The sequence below is a fragment of the Coturnix japonica genome, chromosome 11 (assembly GCF_054131305.1).
Source record: "Coturnix japonica strain WE chromosome 11, WE-NBRP24, whole genome shotgun sequence".
Taxonomy (NCBI): Eukaryota; Metazoa; Chordata; class Aves; order Galliformes; family Phasianidae; genus Coturnix; species Coturnix japonica.
This window is the reverse complement of record NC_140673.1, coordinates 1,937,564-1,962,432: the sequence shown is the minus strand read 5'-3', so window position 1 is coordinate 1,962,432 and position 24,869 is coordinate 1,937,564. Positions and strand designations below refer to the sequence as shown.

General features: G+C 37.6%; 2 protein-coding genes across 15 annotated transcripts in view; one reads left to right on the top strand and one right to left on the bottom strand.

Annotated features, from left to right (window-relative positions):
* The window catches only part of ODR4 (odr-4 GPCR localization factor homolog), a 73,943-nt gene that overhangs the window by 29,814 nt on the left and 19,260 nt on the right, over positions 1-24,869 (bottom strand). For 7 of the 14 annotated variants that reach the window (XR_014932536.1, XR_004308220.2, XR_001556820.2 and 4 more), the window contains 2 exons: positions 22,583-22,640; positions 19,548-19,654 (listed from right to left, as the gene is read on the bottom strand). The exons of 2 other annotated variants lie outside the window; for them this stretch is intronic. Coding sequence is in view for 4 of the 12 variants with exons in the window: in XM_085510850.1 (XP_085366976.1) it covers positions 23,823-23,890 (68 nt within the window). In the remaining 8 variants the exon portion in view is untranslated. Of the gene's footprint in view, positions 1-19,547; positions 19,655-22,582; positions 22,641-22,742; positions 23,891-24,869 lie in introns of those variants that run through there. 5 more of the 14 variants (XR_014932537.1, XM_085510850.1, XM_015869877.3 and 2 more) reach the window with 1 other exon arrangement.
* Positions 21-18,609, top strand: PDC (phosducin). Its single transcript, XM_015869878.3, has 4 exons — positions 21-154; positions 15,311-15,394; positions 17,097-17,257; positions 17,934-18,609. Exons 2-4 carry the CDS (start codon positions 15,334-15,336, stop codon positions 18,459-18,461), a joined length of 750 nt encoding a protein of 249 aa, XP_015725364.1. The 5' UTR covers positions 21-154; positions 15,311-15,333; the 3' UTR covers positions 18,462-18,609.

The following is a 24,869-nucleotide window of genomic DNA, read 5'->3' as shown; positions in this document are numbered from 1 at the left end:
GAAGCTATTTCTGCAAGGGTCATCATTATACAGAGACGTAAATCTGAGACCAGGTCTATCTACGTTCAGTTGTAATCCAGCTCCTCTCCTCGAAACCATCAAGGGCATTTGTCAACACTTGAAAAAAGAAGAGTTGAGCAACTAAACCTCTCAGGTAGAGTGATTTGTATGTTGATTGCCTTTCAAGCTTTATGTTAGTAGGGGAATAAAAAACAGTTTTTAAAAGTTTGCCACAGCTGCAAAAAGATTATTAGTAGAGTATTAAACATTCTAGTAGATAAACTTCACCAATACGGTCTGTCAGAAGAACCTCACCTTTGGCATCAGACTGAAATGTAACCGTTCATGCTTTAAATAAATGCAGGTGTTACTCTAGTTTTATGGTAAAAGGTGAATCACTCCAGATGAGAGTAATTTTGGCAAAGAGAAAGCATGTTGTAAATCTGACTTCTGAGTTGCTTCCTGTGCCCAGACTACTGGAACAGACATCTGTCTAATTTAAGGCAGCTTTTATATTCCTTGGATGGAATTGTACCTCTTTTTCTTTGATTTTGTCATCGATTTCATTGAAACTGAAGTTTTTGTATCTTTCCTATCTATCTAATTTCAGGCTTGGAATTGTTTTGTTGCAAAAGAGTTTTGTTCAATATTGATATTGGTGTAAAAATAATAAATGAAACATACTGGATTAGAATGCAGCTGGTATAACATCATTAATTTAAGGCAGGTTGCAAGTATGTAACTAAAATTATAAGTAGATGTATCATATGAAAATATGCTCCTGTTGTAGCTGCTGAACCTACCTTCTTCAAGGCCACTGCCATTGACCCCAATGGAAAACACATTAAGTTCTCCACTCAGAGGAGATGCAGAGAAGGCTTTACTTAGAATCAGTATTTTATTGTTTTTAAAGGCATGTCTTTGTCAAGACTTGGACTGGTAGTGGACTTAACAGGCACTAATATTTTTTAGGCATGTCAATCCTTAGAAAATAGCTATGGCACAAGCAAACATAGAAAACTTAGTATGTATAGCAGTTCAGTATGCCTTTATTTTTTGATGCTCCACAGCTCACGAAAAGATAAGCAGGTGTGAATTGTACCGTTCTAAGCAATTTGTTTCCAGTCAGCTTACAGAAGTAATATGCTATGACCTTCAAAAGCAATGGTTTTAAAAGCTTTGTGCAAGTACTTGAATGTTTTTTAACAGGAGGGAACAGTTAAAAAAGCCATTCTTCTGCAGCTGCCATCACATAGGTCATTAGACATGACTACTTCATCCTATTTCAAAATAGGATTTTAACCTGATCTCTGTTATAAATATTAGTGTCAAATCCTACAAACTCCAATTGCAGCACAGCTCAAATCATGGAGAGATGAAATTAGGGAATGAGAGACAGTAATAAAAATAATAAAACTTGAAAACAGGTTACACAGCTAAAGATGGTTGCTCAGCACCACTATACGCAATGACTGGATTCCAGTAATAAAGGAAACTCATTACTGGCAACAATATATCTTGACACCACTCCAAGGTTCCTAGCCTTATTTGTTCCTAATTTACAGAAACTAAAAAGCCAACAGGTATCTCACATCTTCAAGATTCTTACGATGCCAAGTGTTCATATCCTTATCACATCTGTATTTCTTTCTCCTATGCAAATTACAGACTTAAAGGACATTCCTGGCCCCTTCCAATCCCTTTAAAAAAAAAAAAACAAAACACACACACACATATATATTTTAAAAAAACTTAAAAAAAAAAAAAAAAAAGCAAAGAGAGTGTGGATTTGTGGGAAAAAAAGGGTCTGACTGATACAGTTGGAACTCCCAGCAGCAGGGAGATAACTTTCAAGAAATACTGTACCAGATACTAGACTGGACTACAGAGAACAGTCAGCTCTGTTGTGCAACTAAACATGGATATATGAGGCTGTAATTATCACCATAAGCAAAAGCTCTGCAAATGCAGAATACTTTTTTAGTGCAGAAGATTGAACTTACAAAAAAACTTCATCAGTGTTACATTTTCATCCCATTTTTAGACCTACTGTCTTCTTAGACTATTAGCAGACAGACAGTGGTATAAAACTAGAATAACAAACTTACATTCCATGAGTCACGTATAGGTGGAAAACTCTTCAGAGACTGCATAGCTGTGTGGTTAGACATTTGTGAGCAAAGAAAGGGAAGAAAAATCAAGTTGTCTCCACACAATTCAGTCTGTTTAATGTGGTGACAGGATCCAGCGAACTCAGCTGGAGAATGCAAACTAGCTTTTAGTACTAAGCCATGCTAAGCTACACAATAATCTTTGCTTTAAGGTACATAGGTAATAATATCAGTTAGACTGAATTATAACCTTGATGCCAACTTTCTTGAATGAGCAGAAGGATTATGGTCTGAATTCCCAGCAGAGTGAAATGACTCTCACAGATTTAAACACAAGCTTGAACAGCTACAAATCAATATGAAGAATTTCATTATTTTGAGTCAAGCATATGCCACAGTTTTTGCCTTTAAGTTATAATGTTCAACACCTACTGGGTTCAAGTGAAAGAGGAATTTTTACAATCAGTATTTAAGTACAGAGCATTTTCAAGAACTATGAGTTGAACATAAAATTAATGAGAGAAATGGGATCTACCCAATTATCATGCGGGAACAGCACTTGGCAAGATTAAGAGAACAGCACACTCTGGTAGAAGAACGAAAACTCAAACAAAAAATAATAATGCTTTTCAACTACTTCAAGAGAAAGACTTTGTGAATTCATGTCAACTCTTGTATTAATAAATATTTCAATTTTTCATTGGTAGTTTGACTTCAAACTGGTATGCAAGATGAGGGTAACAAGTACGGGAAGTATGATGAACCTAAAAAACAATAACTCTATATACTTGACTGCCATAACAACAAACTCTATTCGATGATCTAGAACCCCTTCCATTGTAATTGTTACAGATAATAGAAGAGAAAGAACAATAACACAAGAAATTGCACTGAGCGAAAGCCAAATAGTTTTTCTCACTGCAATCACCCAAAAGAATAGAAAGAAACCGTGTGCAAAATGTGGTTTCTGTAGAGAGCTAAGCTGAGTCCTAATGAGCTGGGTATATCTCAGACATTCCTAACTAAGTACCAACTGCAAGAGAAACCTCTGCATGGTCAAAGACCTTTACATTTTTTTTAACTATTGTTCTTGTTATTCAAGCTGGCCAACTGCATAAGGCTCTACCAACAGAGCAGCAGTAACTTCTAAGTAACCTCAACCATGTGGAGTGGTAGATTCAGATTTTTTTTCAGCCTCATACAAAACTGCTATTCTTGAACATGTTTAAGTAATGAATTAAAATGACACCTTGAAATTAAATTTGTTTTATAATGGCATATTCTTGTCATTAAACTGGTATAACAATAATTCATAATGACATCACAGCTTAAATGTTCTTCAATTATCCCATTCATGCAGTTCCTTAAGGACAGTTGTTTTGCAAGGAGCTAAGTATCTTATCTCACTTTGAGATGAAAGCATACCATAACAACAGCTTGTCGTTTTTACAAAAGGATCAAATAAAATAATTCCTCTGCAGAGACCTACCCTTCATAATTACTGAAATCCTATTTAAATAGCTAGCAGTACTCAAAGATAACCACAGATTATAGTTTCTTCTTATGGCAGGATGCTGCCCATGCTTAAACCAGTAAAGATAATAGTTATTCCTTTTCAGTGAGATCCCCCCCTAAGGAATGTCTTTGAAATTTTTAAATAAAGCAGAGTATTTAAAAAAATAAAAAAATTAAAAAATTAAAAAATAAAAAAAAAAAGATGAGATAAAGTCTTGCATTTCACCTCTCTGAAATCATGCAATGATGAAATGCCTCCATTGGCAATTTCAAATCCACACATGTCAATGCTAAATTTTATGGTGTTGTCCTTTGAACTCTCATGATGTGCAAAACTGGTCCTGGGGAAACCTTATTAATTTCTTGAAAAGAAATTCCAGAAGGCAGCATTTGACTAATGCCCATCATCACCCACATGTGTGCTGAATGCTGTCTCCATTTTGTTATATATCACTTTTGGTCACAGATAAAACACTTTTTTTGTCACAGATAAAACATACTTACAGCCTAGTTAAAAATAAGCTTGTTAAGGCTTCAGACAAACAGGATGAAACAAACCATCAGAAAGATCATAATATCACAGAATCAAGGTTGGAAAAGACTGCTAAAATCATCTAGTCCAACCAACAGCCCATCACCATCATGCCCACTAAACCACACCCCTAAGTACCACATCTCTGTGTTTCTTCCCTGCGCAGCCTGTTGCAATACCTCACCACTCTTTTTGAGAGCACGTTTTTCCTAATATTTTCCTCTACCCTCCCTGGTGCAACTTCTTGCACTACCAGTAGCTATCTGGGAAAAGAGGCTGCCCCCACCTTGCCACAGCCTCACTTCAAGTAGCTGTAAGAGGGCAATAAGGTCTGTCCTGAGCTTTCTCTTCTCTGGATTAAACGCTCCCAGTTCCCTCTGCCAATCCTCATAAGAGCTGATTTCCACACCCTTCACTAGCTTCATTGCCTATCTTTGGACACGCTCAAGGGCACCAATGTCTTTCTAGCAGTGAGCAGGGAGCCCAAAACTGAATGCAGTACTTGAGGTGTGGCTTCACCAGTGACAAGTACAGAGAGACAACCACCTCCCTGCTCGCGCTAAAGTCAGGCTGTATCCAATGAGGAAACATGCCAGCCACTTAGCCTGCTTCTAAATATAGCGCCATTAAACCTTAGGGATTTTCTCAGTGCCCTTGCAATAGCCATGTCCATGCACTATTTGGGGTCCAGTATGTCACTCCTTCCAATGAAAACAAAATTTTGTTACCATTACCCTTACCTGTTTCCTCTCAAGAATAGTTAGTGTAGCATATCTGTATATAAAAATGGGGTTCTGTCCAAAAGGGTTTCAGGCCACTGAACTGTCTTTTGAGATATCAGTAATTTTAGAACTTTATAATTTAATGATAAGCTTTAGTTCAGTATGAACTCTGATGAGCCACCTAAGACTCTCCTACAATGCATAAAATACAGGTATTACTTGCTGCCACATAGAACTATCTAGTGTTTACTGACTGAGAGAGCAGTCTAGCATGCATTCACATCTTTAACGCTGGTGAATAAAAATAAAAATAAAAAAATAAAACCCTGGAAGGCTGAAACCATGCCAAGAAGCTTTTAAACACCAAATTCACTAGAAAATCAGATTTTATTATTCCTAGAGCTTATAGAATTCTTCTCCCTTCAGACATACAGCAAGCTGCATATGGCTGCTACTCCATCCACCCCTAGTGCCTGCTGCAGTTAATTCAAAATCTACAGTCAGGTATCTACAGCAGCTCACGTTTAAACAAGTGTTACGTTCTGCTGCATCTGGAGGGAGAAGAAAAAACATCATGAGAACATTTCTACTATCACACAGTATCACAGTATCACAGTCTCGTGCAGGTTGGAAGGGACTTTAGAGATCATCGAGTCCAGCCCCTGGACTACTACAGCCCTCCTGTGTAGCAGAGGGGCACTTCTACCACTTGTGCCACAGGGGGGATTCGAACCCAGGCCCCGGTGTTGCAACGCAGCATTTCTACCACTGCGCCACCAGGGCACACACTCTTGATATCCCATCTTAGATTACTCTGACCAGCTGTTGCTATGAGAAGAGATGAGGACCTGGCTGATTCTATCACATCAGCCACAGCAGCAATGGAACAGAACTACTGTGACACTTTGCAGAAAGTACCTAAATTCTACAGCAGGTTTCTGAAGCAGCTGCACCAAACCTATGCATAGTGATGTTGCAAAAGTTGGGGATGTAGGGCAAGCTGCCAGCCTATGGGTTTTATGACAAGGAACATGGTGTTCAGATATTTGCCACTCACTTCCTATTTTACTCACCAGAAACTCATGCTGTTAAGTGCACTGCCAATTTGTTCATGAAATTAGAACTGAAGAAACAAAGGAATTCAGATATCTTTGCCCATACCTAGGATAGCAATACTGTTACTTCTGTTTTGAATAAGCATTGCTTCTTTTCACATCACATAGGTGACACGTAATACTGAATTTGCTCCAAATTCTGTCTGGAGGTAAATTGGCATTTGAACACTGTATTAGCGCACACACCAGGCTGGGGTGCATAAAAGAAGAGATTGATATGAATCAAAGGAATTCATGGTAAGATCTTTTCCAGAGAAAACAATTTTGTTACATTTATTTTCCTTTTCCCCTTTCCCTTATTCTCCCTTGCTCTGCCTCAGGTAAATAAGCTTCCTGATATTCATGCTTCGAGTTACAACAAGCCATTTTCTGTTGATGCTGACGCATCTTAACACAAGAAAGGAGAATATGTTAGACACTTTCCAGAAAAAATAAAATACCACTACTAGATCACTGCAATGAAATTAACTTCTTAAAAGTTAATATAACTACAGTCTGACCATAGCAAAGGCTAAAATATTCAGAATTAATTTCACAACAGGGCTTGTGGCAGTTCATGTGACTGTCTTAGGAACATGTAGATCCACACAGAAAATTAAGCCCAGAAGTTACGCCCTACATAAATAAATTCAATCTGCTGTTTATGCGAGCTCTGTTTTTGGGGTAGGCCAGGAAAGGCATATGCTTTAAGTCACCAGTGTTCTCTCCAAATTGTGACATTTATTTACACAGTCAGAGAAAACCTGTGTCAATGCATTAGTTACTATATGTAACTGCACTCCAACTATCCTTGGTCTTTGTCTATAAAGAAAGCATAAACATTAATTCTAATCTCCAGCAGATAAGCCAAGTAAGGTTGTTTACAGTTTTGCTGGCAAAAGTTCACTGTTTATAATCAAGAATCAATCATGCAAGCTGAAGAAAAATGTGAAATCACTGGAACGATACCAGTGGTTTAAAAAAAAATAACAACAACAACAAAAAAAAAACACAGTACAGGCAAGGAATAAACTAATAAGTAATTTAAACCCTACTGAAATTACAGCTCTGCAGCGCTCTCTGTGGTCATACAATATTGTCTGCTTTGGCTGTCATCATCTGGTTAAAGTAATGTGAGGAATAAATTCCTGTTTTCATTTCATGCATCTGGAGTTGCCACAGAAGTGTCAGAATCATACAGTGAAGACACTGTTACACCTGATAATGTGAGTGAGAAGGAAAAGCAATCCAGCCTAATGCCCTGTAAAGCTGCAGATGGTTGGAATGGGACTTGAGCATTCATCATTTAATGCATTCTAAACAATTATAACTTCCTTTGGCAAATATCCAAGTAAAAAACATACATCTAACTGACACAGCTTTATAGTTAATCAGAGGAAACTTTCTCTTTGCACTTATTTAGGACGTGCTGATCCAATTCGGGTTTCCTTTTTGCCTTTACCACATACACCACATTTACATGCATACCTTCTCTGATAAGTTAAATATGAAAAATAACCTCCAAACCAGGAAGCCCCACTTATTACTTTGAGAAAGGAAAACATTTCACCCTTCAGTGCCTTAAAACGTAGATATTATATTAGAATAATATATAGAAACAAAACACTTTTGCCATTACAAGTGAGTCTGTCTGCTTGAGTCTGTCAGTCCTAAGAGAACAATTACAAGGCAGCAAGGAGGACACAAGTACTACTTAAAAGCACAGGTTCAAGATGGGTTCTTCATCAATATACCTCTCCTTAACAGAGCATATTCTTATTTGGTCTGCAGTGCCTTACCTTATGCTAGAACAATCACCACGAAACACACATCAACCAAATAAAACTGACAAGAAGTTAATACTCTCTCTCAAGAGCTGGCTTGTCCTAAGAGTTACAAGTTGCACTCTGTTCTTCTTTCTCAGAGGGAATTCAACTGGGGTGACTAAGTCCAGCTCCAGTGGAAGGTACTGCTGTTATCCAGTGTTAGAACCAGAAGCGAACACAACTTCTAAAATGACAGGAATGTGACAAACAAAACCTTCACATATCCCAAAGAATGGTCAGAGATAGCCAGGAATTAAGAAAACGTAAAATTCAAAGCAGTTGTAAACAAATTCTGTTCAATTGCCTAATTCTATAAAATTAATATATAAAGCTGCTTAGGTAGACACAGCATTTATACCAAATCCGATTGCAAGGTCAATCCTGTCTTTTGCACATAATGGTAACAAAGTACAGCTACAAAAAAAAAAGCAAAAGCAAGAATGCATGTTGAGATACTTTTACAATTACAAATATACATTAAAACAAAACAAAACAAACAAACAAAAACCAACAACAAAAAAAAACAACCAAGCTAAGAAGAAAAATCACCAGAATTAAATATTGTTTTTCTTATTTTGCTGTTTTCTGTAGGCAGCTTCTCACACATTTAACAGGCAACCACAATCAAACATCACACCCAAACAGTCAAGTGGAGTTTCAGTCAAAGTCACAACTTAAGATTCCCCCAGACTCCCTGCAGGGGCTCTTTCCTTTTGACAGAAAATAGCAGCTTAAGCCCCTCTGAAATGCCCACCAGGTACTTCTGCCTCTAGACCTTCACAATTAACACCTCAACCAATGTCAGTGTCTTGCCTTTTTCACAAAAACTTTTCAGCCTCTCTGAATGCCTGTTTCCAGTCACTGAGTTCTAGTTTAAAGACTAGAGATTTAAGACTAAAAGAGATTTTAGACCAAACACTCAACTGAGCTTGAAAAACCTCTCAGCAGCATCTTGTTACTCAGTGTTATTCAGCAAAAAAGCTCCAGCAAATTGTTCAGGAATATGTTAATTTTGAGCAGGCATACAGATGTTTACTTAGAGTTCAGAAACTAAATACACACTTTAATATCAACTGAAACATCTGTCCTGACTTTTGCAGGACAAGTCAGGTCAGGCATTGAGGTTAAACATGGATTGAGGCTTGTTACCTCAGATATTCCCGTTTCAAAATGTTGGCTGCTGAGTAAAATCCTGAATTTCAGGACATTTACCACTTATGTTTTTAGTACTGTGCGTTGGGTGGTTTTCTGTGGTTTAGGGTTGTTTTTGTTTGGGTTGGTTTTTTGTTTTGTTTTAAATCTTCTTAATCTTAATAGAAAATTGGTAATATTAATCTTAAACTAATGCCTACCTGCTCCCTCCCCATACAGGACATAGTGATAGTATGGAGAAGTAGACTGGTGTAAAAGAAGTTGAGCTAATTCTCCATTTCAGAGTGAAACCCGAAAATAAAAAGTCTAATTTTATAAAGACAATCAGATCTGGCAGTTGAATAACTAAATAATGAAAGAAATTGGCAAACTACAAAACATGATCCATAACACTTCAATTTTTTTTCATATGCATAATTATAGGTCTAATTTAGGAAAACTCTTTAAAAAAAAAAAAAGAATATACATTTTTATCCAGTGATTTTAAACCTAATACAATGCTGTGAAGCCAGGACACATTAAGGATTTATGGAATTTTCTTACAGTAAAAGCCTTTATAACCGAAACACTGAACAGAACCTGTTTCCACCTCACAGATAAAGAACAACGTAACTGCTCCAAAGCAGATAGAACAAATAATCCAATAACCCTCTCATCAGTCACAGTAATCTGCAGTGAAGCTGACAGCTTTCTACGTCAACCCCTCCTGGGTTTCTTCCTCTCAAACCTCTTCTTTAAGCTAATAAGGTCCCACTCCAGAATTATGACTTGTTTTTTTCCTCAGACACTGTGATGTGTAACTCTGTGTGATACACCACACCAGCTAAGCCCACAAAGTGCTCAACTACCCATCTAGTTCTTCACTGACAAATCTCAGCAGCACCGCGCTGCTGCAAATGATCACATGGGGTGACCAAAGATCTGAAGGTCAGCTCCAAAACCAGAATTTACCCACCTAGATGGAAACTATCACACATCATTAAATACAAAGGGAGCTGTAGGCACTTCTGCAGGCACTTCTGGCCAGCAGCTATCTGCTTTGGTGCACCAGTGACCTGCTCCTGGTGATTAGAGGTGCTTAAGGCTTTCCAGTCCCTCGGTGCTGTGCTGGCAACTGGTCTGAAATTCTGACCTCAGACCTTGACACTGCCTTTGCTTACGTAATGATGTTAATGCCACTTGCAATTCTAACTGCATACATGACAGATGATGGATCTTTTTAAAATTTTTTACGAAGAGACCATCTGGTTCATACGATACTGATGTGCTTTCAACCCCACCCCTCCAAGTTTCTTATATTATGCAAACATGCATTGTAACTAACAGAAAGAACAACACAACATACAGAACATGGAGCAAAATATGAACAATCTGTTGCAAAGGTGGTAACTGTATAGTCACTAGAGTAGCAATAAGATCATGTCCAGAGCTAAAGCATATGCATCCTAACTAACCAAACTGTGCAAATATAACCTCAAACACACAATTTATATTCCATGCTGCAGATCACACCCTGCAGTGCACAAAAGGCACTGTGAAAGCTTCAGTGACACTGGTGAGCTGGATTAGGCTCTTCGGAAATCTGTCACTATTGCTAGCACAGAAGGATGCCTACTGCCTCCAGTCCCAACAGAAGGTACAGTCTTCTATGTGGAAGGCTCTTGATTCTGCTATGCTGAAAAACTGCCATTGCCTACATGGTGCAGGTGATGCTGTGTTCCAGTTACAGTCAGGATCTCTTCCTAGAAACGGTCTGGGAGTAACATTTGAACACAGTCTAGAAGAGGAAGTTCAGATCTCACTATTGGATTACACCAAATGTAATGAGACCAGAGTCCTTCAGATGCAAGATTTTCACTTGTGTCTCTTTATTTCCACTATTTTGTCATGGACAAAGACCATAAAATGGTAAATACCTGCAGGAAAATGCGTATCGACATAAGAAGCCGAAGTGATAAAACTGTAAGATTAGAGTTGCTGCAGTACTACTGCCAGTCTATTAGGAAAAATATGTAGAACACCGTTTTTACTATATTGTTCAGAATATATTATTTTATTTGTTTCTTCTAAATTCAACCTAAACATTTAAAACATTCAAGTCTACACCTACTTCTTCCTTTGGCTTGCTTGCTTTATCAAGTGCCCATCTACCTGCTAAGTTCAGTATCAAGTGACAGAGGTGATGTGTCTCACAGGGAAGAAATTCTGCAAATGGACACCGGGAAAGCAGAGCAGAGATTCACATTTGTGCTTGGATAGAGGGAAGTGCGGTTGAAGCACTTTTTTCATTAGGCAAGAGCCTCACCAGACAATCTGGGTGCATATGCTGGCTAACCAACCATCCACACACAGCTCAAGATATAAACTTGCAATTACATCTCACTGACAAGGATCTTTTGGAGACACCATTTACTTTTCTTCCTTCCATTTCCACAAGTCCAGTAAACTTCACAGTTCATAGGCAATTTTCCACTGATTGCCAAGGATTAGCAGCATAATGTTGATTTATAGTTTGTAAATAAATCATCATTTTCAGGAGGATTAGTACATGTGGAGAGCAGGAAATTTTTGCCTAGAGCTTGTTTATATGTTGAGAAAAATATTTATTGTGTTTACTTATTGGACTACTGGCAAAAACTTTTAATTTAGGAAGCAAGTTTTGTTTGTTGGCTTTGTCCTTTACATTATGCATCTTGTCTTTTACAGTTTGTTTAGAGATTTTTTTTCCCTTCTCTCCTCTAACTATAGGTTACCACTAAACAGCACTATTTTTGTATTTGCAAAACCAATATATTACAAAGATAAACTACTTTTATAAATACACAGGTTACATGCTTTCTTCCTGAGCTGCTTTGGAAACTCAATATGTATAATACACATCTCTCCTAAATTTATTTTTTTCCCACAAGGCTTTTCTTAATCTAGCTGTCACATGCTGTTAAATTGTTGCAAAGGGGATAATTTAGATCAATAGCAATGCAGTTGGCCTCCTGAGTGGTCTACAGACACTTCCTTAGAGTTTGGCTAAAACAGCTTTAGTAATGATATTTTATCACTTGATTATCACTTCATATCATCTCGTGTTGCTGATCTATTTGACTCCCATCTCAGGATGTTCTGGCTCTCACCGTGTGCTCTCATACAAAGTAAATGTTTAGCAACAGTCTGAAACTGCACATTTCCAGAAAGACCAAAACAAAACAAACAACAAACAGGTTTAAAGCAGAAAGAAGTTTTGCAAGATGGCTACAACTGACCAGGGACATCCCTATAGAACGCAAACAAGAAGCTTTCTCAAGAAATATACTACCTATAACCATCTGATCAACACATTTTCACATGCCTTTTCACAGAAGCCTCCATCAAACACAAGATAGTGTAATTAATGGGTTATATTGTGACAATTCCTAGTTGTAGTTCTGGTGACCTTGTGACCCAAAAATAAGAAATATAAAAGTAGAGAAGCTCAGTAATTCTGTAGGCTTATGGGAGCAATCATTCTAAAAATAGTAATAGCAGATAAATGAAATTGAATTTACAGTCTTTATATCACAAGCACAAAGCTACCCAGTATTGTTGTGTTTGGCAGCTTCCGCTCAAAGATCACTCCTGAGTAACCACTGAAAAGCCTGGAGAATTACACTGTTGCAGAGCAATCTGGAGAGATGAGAACAGCAGCTTCGCCACTGCCAAAAAAGTGCCAAAAAAGGAACAAGCAAAGGAATTCCCAGTGAATATAAAATTCTCATCCGCATCACCCTCATGCAACTAACCATTGCCTCCTAGCAATGTGATCCTGCAGGCTGTAGGGTCAATTCAGGTTTAAGGGGACTGTGTTAACAGATGACCTTAAATCCCTGAAAAACAGCACAGTGAGTCAACCAATAGGGATACAGCGACAGTTGGGAGAGTGAACACAAATGTTCTAGTCTGTCCATGTGGATTTACGCTGTTTGCTTTGCTATCTCAGCATCCTGCTGCCTTCATGATTTTAAACATTTGTACAAGTAATGGCTGGGTGTATTTCTAACTTGCAAAACATGCTTTAGAGCTGGCAGAACTCAGTTACCAGTATCCTCGTATTTATCCAAATATTAGGAACCTATTTTAAATGTAGGAAATACAGCATGCTTGTGTCACAAAAGACCCCTCAAGCACCTCCACCCCCTCCCACCCTCCCACTGCCCCCCCCCAAAAAAAAACAACAAAACCAAACAAACCAAACCAAACCAGAAACAACAAAGAACACATCTGAGTACTTCACTAAGACACAGGAGAATTCCCTACCCTGATGATCTCAGGACTGCAATTTTGGGAGGGGTATGTAGTACAGAAGATACAACCGATCCAATAACATAGCTTCCCATGGATCTCCTTGCAGTTACATGTTCATATGCTTGTGTCCTCGGGTGCCTAACTGGGAAACACCTGGCTTGGACAGCCTGATTCTTGCCGCATCAAGCTGAGAACTATAAATATTTATAACTTCATTGAGAGGAAAGAATAATAATTTGCATGACTTGCTCCAGGCTCACAGTGACTCAGCAGAAGGCTGTGCCATCGAATTTTAGGAGTTCCCAGCTCCCAGGCCTATGGTCAGCTTACCAGTCTGCATATTGTTAATATCATTGTCTTATGTCACTTCAATAGAGTGGTGAAATGCAACTTTGTGTTGCTATTATTCATCTAATTGTTTCATCTTTATTAGGCATAACAGATCACTAATGTATGTTTTAAAGAGGGGGTTCATTTCTTAATTGATCAGTTGCCATCATCCAATCTTCTCAGTCCTCATGGAAGAAAAAATATCCTCAGTATCAGCACACTGTACAGCTTCCTGTAGATACTAGGGTAAGAGCTGAGATGAACTTCCAAGGCTTTGAGCTAGCATGTTCACTGAGCTGTATATTACTGTAATAGGAAAGATTTTCAGTTTTGCATATGTGAGAAGGGATTAGCTTCATACTTCTATTCAAAATCAACTGAAAGAAAATTGGTCCAGTAATCAGGGTTTACGCACTGTCAAAAACCTACCTACAGATATGTCTACATAAAGAATTTCTACTAGTTTCTTATATACTTTCATCCCAAACTAATTTTGATTGGTTCGATTAATTGCCAGCTACATGTGTGGAAAGGCTTATACTGACATTTACTAATTATGATTAATCCCAGTGCACATGAGAATCAGATCCCTTGTGTCTTGCTCAGCCACCATTCCACTCTATCCTTTGATGCAAATTGGTAAAAAAGGAATGTATATATCCTCTTGTGCACACTTGTGACTACGCTGATGCCATTCAGGTCTAACTCATCAGCAGCTTTCAAATATACCAGTCTTGGCTTTGTGGCATCTTAGGATTTACTTTAAGATTCCACCTTAACACGTGAACAGCTAAAACTTAATAAACCTAGTCTGGAAAAAATGGGAACATTCAGATTGTCTTTCTTAAGACTCCTGTGGACAGTGACATTTGATCACATTAGAATTACAGTTTTCATCTACTAAGGAAACTTCTTTAACCTTCCGACACAGAAAATTGATCTGCTTGTGGAAGTTAGAGGACCCCAAGAACACTAATTGTGACTGTCAGGAAACAGCAGAACACCAGCTTGGACCGGAACAGTATGAGTTCAAATCCTCCTGCTTTGTAATGCTCTGGCACTACCCAAAATTCATCTTATCTTCTGAATTCTTTACACACAGAAACCTCTCTCTTCCCTTACAAGAGCAGTGGTTCTACACTCCTCACAAAAGGGTGTTGCCTGAGCACTGCTGTATCATGGTATTCTATGGTTCTATGCCTTGCTCTTGGGTTTGTTCTATAGGTAGAAGAAGTTCCTTAAAACCCAGATGAGCCAGTAGAGCCTAGCTCCAGGATATCCTGAAGTCCCTTACCCAACAGGTACAAATACTTGGCTTCATGCTCTGTATGAGAAATGAGTAGTTCAGGCAACCCTTAAAAATGAACACACCGGCAGAATGGAGAATTAATAGGTTCCCACCTGCAAGGGGAAAACAGTCCCATAGCAGAAAGGTTTATAGGCACTATGTCTGTGCTATATTCAGAACACCATGCTCTGAATATCCCGTGATGACTATGAAACAGCAGCCTGGGCATTTTCATTAAGGTTTTGTCCAGAGATTTTTTGGAAGAGATTGACATATCATCTCAATTGCTTTTTAAAGATGATACTCTAGAGGTATGTGTATTCTGACCTTCACTGACTGCTGCAGGAAACTACAAATCGCATGCCATCCTGCTGTAAACATATCCCTTTTCTATCTTGTTTGTTGTTGTTGTTGTTGTTGTTGTTTTGTGTGTGTTGTTTTGTTGTTTGTTTGTTGAACCTGCAGCATCTACTACTCCAGTCACCAAAATGGAAGAAAATGCAAACACCAGTTTGGAAGAAGATTTCGAAGGACAAGCTACACACACAGGCAAGAAAACTGACTACACTTGTTTTCTAAAAATAAGCAAAGCTTCCTCTGATCACTAAGGAAGCCTAGAATCCATCCACACTAACTGGGATGCCAAAGTCCTTGAACAGAAATGTAGGCTCCAAGTTGGGATTGTGACAGCTCTCATGGAAAGGCAGGTAATACCAAACCAAATGTTGTAACAGTCCTCCTCATATCTCAAACCAAAGAAAAACGCAGACATCTGAAGAAGCCTCCAGCAGCAACTGCCCAATGCAGATCTTGTTGGTTTATTGTTTCAGTCACAAACTCCATTCTTCTTTTATGGAAAACAAACAAACCAACCAAGAATCATACTAATACTAGAATTAGTTTACAAGGTTCCACAATAAAGGCTGAATTATTTTTTCCTTCTTTCGGAAGGAATATTCAGTGCTAAAATTGCACACACATCTTTTTAGCAAACACAGCATAGCATTTAAAAGCTTTAAAAACATTCTTGCTTGGAATCACAACTCTTTTTAATTAAGCCCTCAATCAATATGCCTTTTCATGAGTACTGACACTGTACTCTATAGACAGGTATCACTGCATCCTATCTCTCTAGCAGGTAACAATATGCTTTAAGACAAACATTCCTTTCTATGCTCTGAGGGTTTCTTTTCTTGTGCTGTACTAACACTTGTAGCTCTTGTTTTTTAGGGTTCTTTCCCAAGAAGCCTTGCTGCTGTTGGCTTAGTTGGTATTTTTCGGAGACTCAAATGTAGGGCACTATAATTATGCTTAGGTTTCTAAATTATTTTTAAAATCAAGTCACTGTTTTCTTAATCTTTATCACTATGCCAAGACTTACAGGTTAATTCCTGTCTTGGAATCTTGTTTGCAAAAGATTGTTCACCTTCCCTTTCCATTTAGGGGGTGTATTGCGTTTAGCTGCCTTTCAAGATGTCAAAATCAAATCCAAAACAGATTCTTAGCAACTGGCAACACTGCTCTCTTGCATGAGTGGGAGAGTTTCTTAACCATCTGCTCCTGAATTTACATAGAAGTAAACTTGATCTCTAAAAATATTCAAATATTCTTTGGTTTTATTTTATGGTGCAAATTTAAGTGTTTTGTTTTGACAAAAACAACATAGGAATTTTGAAATGAATGTCTTCTTTTCCCTCCTCCACTCCAAACTTTAACAAATTCAATCAATCAGTTCCAAAGAGCAAGATTTGCATTACAATCAGTTACTAGACCACTGCCTTGTAGGTTTTGCTTCCAGTGGAACATACATGGATTTTAAAATAAATAAAATCTTGAGGGCTCCAGTATTTTAGTTTTACAATGACTGCCAACTCGTTATGCCTGGCATGCATTCAGATCCTGCCTACAAGGAAAGGCAAAATTACATTTATGAAACGCTGGATTTGGCCAAGATATCAGCTTTAACAGTTTCCACATCCTCATCCTTGTTGAATATTCATGTAGATCACTCAAATATTTTTTATGATAATAATATAAACTGGATCACCAAAATCTAGCTTAGAAAGAAACTCTCTTCTGGAGGCTAATGAATATGTTGACTGCTAAAGCTCCGGTTCTCAGCCATCCTAGAGAGTACTCTGAAGGGAAGAGGGGTGGATAAACTGCAGCATACGTAGGCAAGACAATAAAGGGGAAACTTAAGGAAGCTTCTTGTTGCCACCAGTTTCTCATCTAACAACTTCTCTCTTAGGGCCCAAAGGTGTGATCAATGACTGGAGAAAGTTTAAATTAGAAAGTGAAGATAAAGACTCCTTGCCCTTGAGCAAGAAAGAAATTCTTAGACAAATGTCTTCACCACACAGGTCCTTCAGTAAAGATGATAAAGATACCAGAGAGCGATTCTGCCGTAAGGTAAGAGAAAAACAAACAAACAAACCACTTCTATTATATAAAACACACAATTATATAAACAAGAAAATCTTGAAATATCCAGCCTTAATTCCTCTGTAGCTTAGCAGAGATCGTATCCCACAAACAAATCAGAATTACTGACAGTAACTTTACTCTGTATTTCTATTGTAAATATAATATGAAGCATCCTCTTGGGCACAGATCATATCACTGTCATAGTGGCATCTACATACATAGTGCCACTGAAGAGTAAGAGCATATTCAAAGAGAAAAGACTGACTTGCCCGGAGAATAGCAGCATCTGACCTAAAACACATACCCAACCATTTATCTTGCTCCCTCTCCAGAAGGTTTTAAGCTCTGTAAAATATGCAGTATATTTCACAACAATGCACCATACAATTCTGGGAGCTTGACCTTTCCTTCTCCAATCCCTATCTTAATACATTTTTTATTTAATAACCTTTGGTTATGGCAACTGAAAAAAATTTAATATGCTTAAAAGCCATAGGATGGGATCCTCACACCTATCTCTTCAGGAGGCATTAAAGAAACAGTAGTTGTTCTTCTAGCTAACCTTTCTATGCAGTGTTCTTTAGATAGCAACTTCTTACCTTCCTGTTTGACTGTCAATAAACAACCACTTATTCATATAGCATTCTCTCAATATTCACAGATGAGTATGCAGGAGTATGAATTAATAAATGATGAGAAAGAAGATGAAAGTTGCCTACAAAAATACCGTAAACGCTGCATGCAGGATATGCACCAAAGGCTGAGTTTTGGGCCTAAATATGGCTATCTGTGTGAGCTGCAAAATGGAGAACAGTTCCTGGAAGCCATTGAAAAAGAACGCAAAACTACCACCGTCATCGTTCACATTTATGAAGATGGTATCAAGGGCTGTGATGCTCTGAACAGCAGCTTAACCTGCCTTGCAGCAGAGTACACTACTGTGAAGTTCTGCAAGATCAAGGCCTCAAACACCGGGGCTGGAGACCGCTTCTCAGATGAAGTGCTTCCCACTCTGCTAGTCTATAAGGGTGGAGAGCTTCTGAGCAATTTCATCAGCGTTTCTGAACAATTCAATGAGGAATTCTTTGCTGTGGATGTGGAGTCTTTCCTAAATGAGTATGGGCTGCTACCTGAAAGGGAGCTTCCAGCACTGGGAAATGTCAACACGGATGAGCAAGATGTTGAATAGAAAGCCATAGTCTTTGCTGCCTTCCCTTTCTCTCCTGCACATTATGTATCAGTCTCAGCAATACCCAACTCATTTAGAGAAGGCTGTCATTGCTTCCTAACATATTTGTAAGATATGCGTATATAAATACTCCTTAACTAACAGCATGTGAATTTTTAAGTTAGAACACATACAACATCCAGGAATTTACATAGTTACTTCTACACCAGGCACAAGTAACAGGAAGAGCAAGAGATGACACTGGTGATCTGTAAGAAACTAGGCACACACAGAATGAAAAATTAAGGGCCCAAGCAGGTCTCTGCTATGCACAAAAATGACTTCATATCAACAGGAACAAAATTATGGAGAGTCCTGGCTCCACAGATTCACATTTCCAACTACTTTCAGTAGGGACAAGACTTTATCCATTCATTTAGTTTTTAGGGCAAACAACTAGCCTGAAGCCCTTGCAATCTTAAACAGCTTAGGTACCTAGGACACTATTTCATGTTTCCACATTTAGTTTTCAGTATGTGTGAAAATACTGAAGTTAGCACAGTGCTTCTATTAACTTTCTCATCATAACAGCTAACACAAACAAACTACCAGCTAATTTCAGTTTATCATTGCTCCATGTTTTCAACTGTAATACTTAATATATTTGCAAGCTACTAAAACAGTATATTGTGCTTATGTAATTACTCTGAATAAAGCTTGACAGCTCTCAAAAACTGCCATGAAAAGTGCAAAATATGTTTTCAATCTATAATATTAAAAATGTGGGAAATACAAGAAAGCACTCATTTACTCTAGTTTTTAGCTTTAGAGAAAAGGACACTGCTGAGAAATTTTAAAATTCATTTCAGGAGGACACACTGTAGATTCCCTACAGCTCCTGTTCACTGCTTCATGTCAAGATGTTCAGCTTTTGCAGCAAGACATTAGTAATGTTTCAATAACTTCTTCTGCTCAGTGGCAAATCTGAAGGCTAAAATTTACTCTGAAAACAGAGATAACTGCATCTTAACTGCATAGTTTTGCTGATAACGTCTGATATTATCAAAATCTTAAAGATTATTTCTGGCACATATCTGATTCACTTACCAGTTTCTATTTAATTTGCTAGCTTCACATTTTGACCGCTTTAGAGTGAGAAATTCAGTTTCTCTTCAGGTCAGGATCCCATCATGGAGATGTCACCTTGTGAGAGCCTGAATATAGATAGGTATGAATTTATAATTCAGACATCAGCATCAAGGAACTACTGCTCTGATCTAACCCACACAGCCAAACTTCCATGACATCGTTAAAAGCAGGCTCCTGATCACTCTTTTAAACACCATTTTTTCCACTTTTCATTCATATGGAAAATTCACAGGATAAACAAAAGTTGTACCACTTTCCAACAGATCTACACAACAAAATAATTATACTAAAAAAAAAAAAAAAGGCCAAAAAACAAAAACAAAAACACCTGCTGTAGGAGTCACAAGATGGCATTTCAAATAAAGTGGTTAGAACAAAATTCAGGCTTCATTTTAAAAAGTGTCCTTTTTTAATGGCAATCCAAATATTCCTGAACTTATTTTCAATATTGTTTTGCCATGCATTTATGTTTTAACAGAGCATTCAAAACCTCACCCTGCGCAAATTAAGCAATGAGAATGAAGTTTCATACCGTAACAATGCACCAGCTCTTTAACATGTAAAACAATGCAGGACTTTACTTCCCCAAGAGGTCAAATAGTATCTTCTCAAAATTCTGTAAGTTCTGCATCAAAAATTTCTGAAGAACCACAAATACACAATGCCATACATTTTTCTGACAGACCTCCTGATGGGATAAAAGTGGCAGCAGTTTTTTGCCTCAGACCAAACCTCTTCTCTCTTTATCAAGCATGATGCATACTCCTCAGTTACTAGCAACTTCATTTCCTCTTAATGCTTCATTTGCATCAGCATACCAACTTTTCAAAAAGCTACCAGTTGCAGATACACCTAACAGTATGAAAATCACACGATCATATAGAAGGTTATGCAGAAAATAATAAATTATCCTTTGTCCATCACAAAATACAGCCAGCTTCCCAAGTAGCAAAGCATTTGTCTTGGGTTTGGCTGTTGTTTTTTTGTTGTTGTTGCTGTTTTGTTTTTTGTTTTGTTTCATTGTTTTTCATTGTTGTTTTTGTGTGTGTGTGGGAAATATTTGAAACAGGAGGTATAAAAGATTTTTGTACTCTACACACAAGAAAGCTTCCAAATAACTGGTTGGAACACTCTTGATAATTCTCCCTTTTTATCAAACTCCGTTCAAAAGTTGGTAGGAGATGAACTTAAGCAGTCTAATAATGTAAGCTTCATTTCTTTGAGAAAACAGACTGCAAACAAAACCCCTTTACAAACAATAACCATCCCAGAAACTGCATTAATAGCTAGCTGTTAGAAACAAGCTGACACTACAAAGACAGACTATGCATGCCTAAGCAAGATTTCCTTCAACCTGTAATTAGAAAAAGAAATGCTACACCAAGCCTTAACAGCTCATGACTAAGTTTCAAGTAAAGCTCTGATCAAATCCTCATTTCTTCAAGAAAAGAAAAAAAAAAAAAATAGAACCTTGAAAACACGAAGCAAGACTCGACTCAAACACCATTCTACTGCAAAGGTTCCTGAACAGCAAGCAGTAACCGCTTTAACAAGCACATGGGAGCACACTTTCTACTTCCTTAATAATTTGACTCAAAGCGACAGAAACCCTACAAGTGTTCAAATACACCAATACAGACTAAAATGAAGGTGGGGAAACTATCAGTGCTGTCTCTGCTGTCCAGACTAAGGACAGAAGCTTTAGAAGGAAGGAGCACATCATTATACTGTTTAAAAGTGAAGCATCTAGATTTAAGCAGTGTAAAAAAACCCAAACAAATAAACAAAACAAAACAAAAAAACAGAATGGTAAGGACAAGAAGAGAAATAAAGTTTGCATGAAATTATGCCATAACTTCAACTTTACAACTAACAACTATACTTAGAAGAGACAGATATGCAGATGCATAAGTCTCAACACACTCTCTAGACTCCTGCACATAAAAATAAAAATACGTTTTTATCCAGGGATAGGAGTTAAACATCTCAGTTTCAATCACAATGGAATTTTCACAAATTGTAAGCTTTAAAAGCTTACAGTCAGGAAAAGGACATGCTTACATAAAACATGAGCAACAGTTAAGAAAGTGTCAATCAATAGACTTTAAAAGTTTGCTTTTAATCTTCCTTTACAAAAAAAAGTCAGTATCTATTAATAGTCAGTGGCCATCAGTCCAAAAGGGATGGGAAGCAAGAAGACAGTGAAATCATCTCAGTTAGTTCTGCAATACTTAAACAAGCAAGAAACTGCTTTCTTCTACGTCCACTGTTCCCCATGGCAAGGTGACTGAGAGGTTCAATCTGTAGATACAAGCTGAGTTACTCTTTTTTTCTTTGATAGGGCTAAACTGTTTTCTTACTGCAAAGATGAAGTCTCCTGTGATATAAAGCCTATCCAGAGCATCTTCGTTCTTTGTGCTTCAATATCAAAATGCAGTACTAGACTTCCACAGAGCCTTGATACCTAATTAGTTATAAATTAAAAGATAAATTTGATGGTCTGTGATAACATTTTAAAGGGTGTTTATGACACCCTGAGTAAGTCTGCATGTGAAAAGGACAATAGAGTTTTTCCCTCCGTGATCCACAGAACATCGAAACAAGCTGTACTTTTTATGCAACTGCCAAACAAAAACCTACTGGAAGAGCTTTTCATCACAATTTTCCTCCTGGGTGTAATGTAGCATCTCAAACGTCGTTCTCCTCTTCCATGGAGGAGCTGTAACAGCAGCTACAGAAGAACTGCTTTGTAGCTTTACCTCCATGGAGGCACTTTGCTGTTACGAACACTTTTCTTTACAAATCAGATGGGCTGTCTGAGACTGAAGTAGAAAATGCAATTTCTTCTTTTGGAGGCTACAGCAGTGTAATTTTTAGATCAACTATATTATAAAGTGTGTTGGTAAACTAACATCATTTTCTGAGCATCATTCAATTTCTACTTGCACAGAATATAATTCATCTATAAACTATGCAGCAGCTGATGGACTTACCTGAAAAAAGAATCTCCAATTATTGCCTTCACTTTTCCCTGAGAGGCCCTTGAAAACACTGAGAACAAAAGAGCTGTATTCCACCATAAAGTCACAAAACTAAAAGTAGATAATTTTACCAAACATGTGAAAACAGAATACACAGACAAGGCAAGAGGACTTAAAATGCACACTTCCCATTGTTGCTTTTTATTGAAAGTATCCAAATACATACATACTTGATTATGCTTTAGAATCGAATCTTTCTTTAAGTGTTCCTACAGCTTTACACTAAAAATAAACTTGCAGTGATATTTAAGTGTGCTAAAATCTGAAATTCTACTCTACCATGAATCAGAACCGAGCAAACATCACACATCATATATGAACTACCTTTATTAACTTTAAAAGTACTTTTCTTTCCCTCTGCGTTCCTTATGTCAAGTCTATGATAATGGTATTGCCCACTATAATCAGAAGAATATCTAATCATGGAAAGCTATCCACTGATGGTCTAAAAATCATGACTAGCAAACAAATTTTGACAGCTTAGTTATCAAAAAAGATCATCTTTAACAGCTGCTTAGATACGGCTTTCTGTCCTAGCTCATGACAGAGATATTGTCATCAGAAGTTACAGGCAGCAGATCCACAAAATTCTATACATTTTACAGATTTTTGAGTTCTCCGGGTCTTAAACTAAGTTATTTACAGTCTGAATTGGCCTATTCTTCAATCTACTAGAAATTACTTCCATAACTATTAAGCTAGTTAAACCAATATTACCTAAAAAGTGCATGCGGTGAGATGTTGGTTTCATAAAATCTAACTTTCTCTTAATTAAGTTTAATAAGATGAGATATCGTTTAGCAATGGAACTCCTGAAGTAAGAATATTCATACTAAGTAACTCTGCTAATATTACCAATAGCCTGAAAAATATCAGCATTAACATTTTAAATTAAAATTGGAAGCCAGAGGAAAATGAAGCTTCTGTGTTGGTTTAAGGACACTTTCTAGAGCATATCATTCCTTTACATAAGATTAACAGTTTTGTATAAATTTGATTCAGCTGCTACTTGGTGTATTAACTGCATGCTGGAACAAGGTAACTGAAAATACCATAACAATTTATATTGCACATCTAACTGGTGGTTTTCAGGCAACAATCCTCAGCTACTGGTATATTAAACCCCGATGTTTCCATTTTGTATAAATGTGAATACCAGTCAGTACTTCAGTGAGGCTGCTCGTGCTCGATTTTAGTCGCTGAAGTAATTGAAAGAGAAGATTGATGCAAAGACTGCAACAGCAACTGCTATTACCACACCTAAAAACAACAAAGGAAATGCTCTCAGTGAGCAGCAAGTTCAGTGAGTGGCACAGTCAGCAGCTAGGGTGTGGAGCATAGGGTCAGTATGAATGACAAGCAAAAGGAGATACAGTAAAAGCCGCCCCAAAAGCTATGCACACCACTGCTAAGCCTAAATTTAAAGCTATGATCTCAGATAATTAAATTACAGAAGCTTCTCATAAAAGCTCTGACCAGACCAGGCTCCTTCCAAAAACCAGTTGACTGCACCTTCTCTAGTAATTTGGTCATACCCTGCCCATAAAATAAGGCAGTGACTCCATGCTACTGCTTAATTCTAGGAAAACAACTAGCAAAAACAGCACAATCTTCAGACTTTAAGAAACAAAATCTACTATGTTTTTCCTCAGTGGCACTGGGGTTAGAGTTTTTTGCTGTGGCACTGCACCTATTCCTTAATCCTCTTTGTACCACAACAGCAATTTTCTTGTTGATTAATAGCTTGCTACTGATGCAGTTTATAGAACACGCTGAGGTGGGAGGAAGGTCTGATGATTAGAGGGAATAATACATTGTTACAAGCAAACCTAAAAGATATTAATACTCTTCTCCCTCAATCTTCCAGTTACCGCGTTCTAGAATTAAGAATTAATAGAAAACAAGTGTTACTGTTGACTAAATTGCAATTATTGGAACAGAAAAAGACAGCTAAATCTCACAACATAGAGAACTGCGTTAAGTACAGACAGATGTTGGAGAGCTGGAGAGTTGAAGCAAAGGATACAATGCAGAGACTGAAATTGGAGTAACTGCTCTTTTCTGCATTAGTGAGGCTGAGAAATACCACCCAAGCCCATATGCATTCATAACAGAAGCAGCTTAGTGAGTCACTAGCCAGTTTAAGGGTATCTGTTTAACAAACCCATTCAGATGTGTGGCTTTTTTCTACTTAGAGAAGTGACGGCTCTCCAATAACTTAAGCCTTCTGTATTGAGTT

Coding starts and splice junctions, on each gene's coding strand:
- PDC (XM_015869878.3), top strand. CDS start 15,334: ATGGAAGAAAATGCAAACACCAGTTTGGAAGAAGATTTCGAAGGACAA. Junction 15,395..17,096: donor AGGACAAGCTACACACACAG/GCAAGAAAACTG, acceptor CTTCTCTCTTAG/GGCCCAAAGGTGTGATCAAT. Junction 17,258..17,933: donor GAGAGCGATTCTGCCGTAAG/GTAAGAGAAAAA, acceptor CAATATTCACAG/ATGAGTATGCAGGAGTATGA.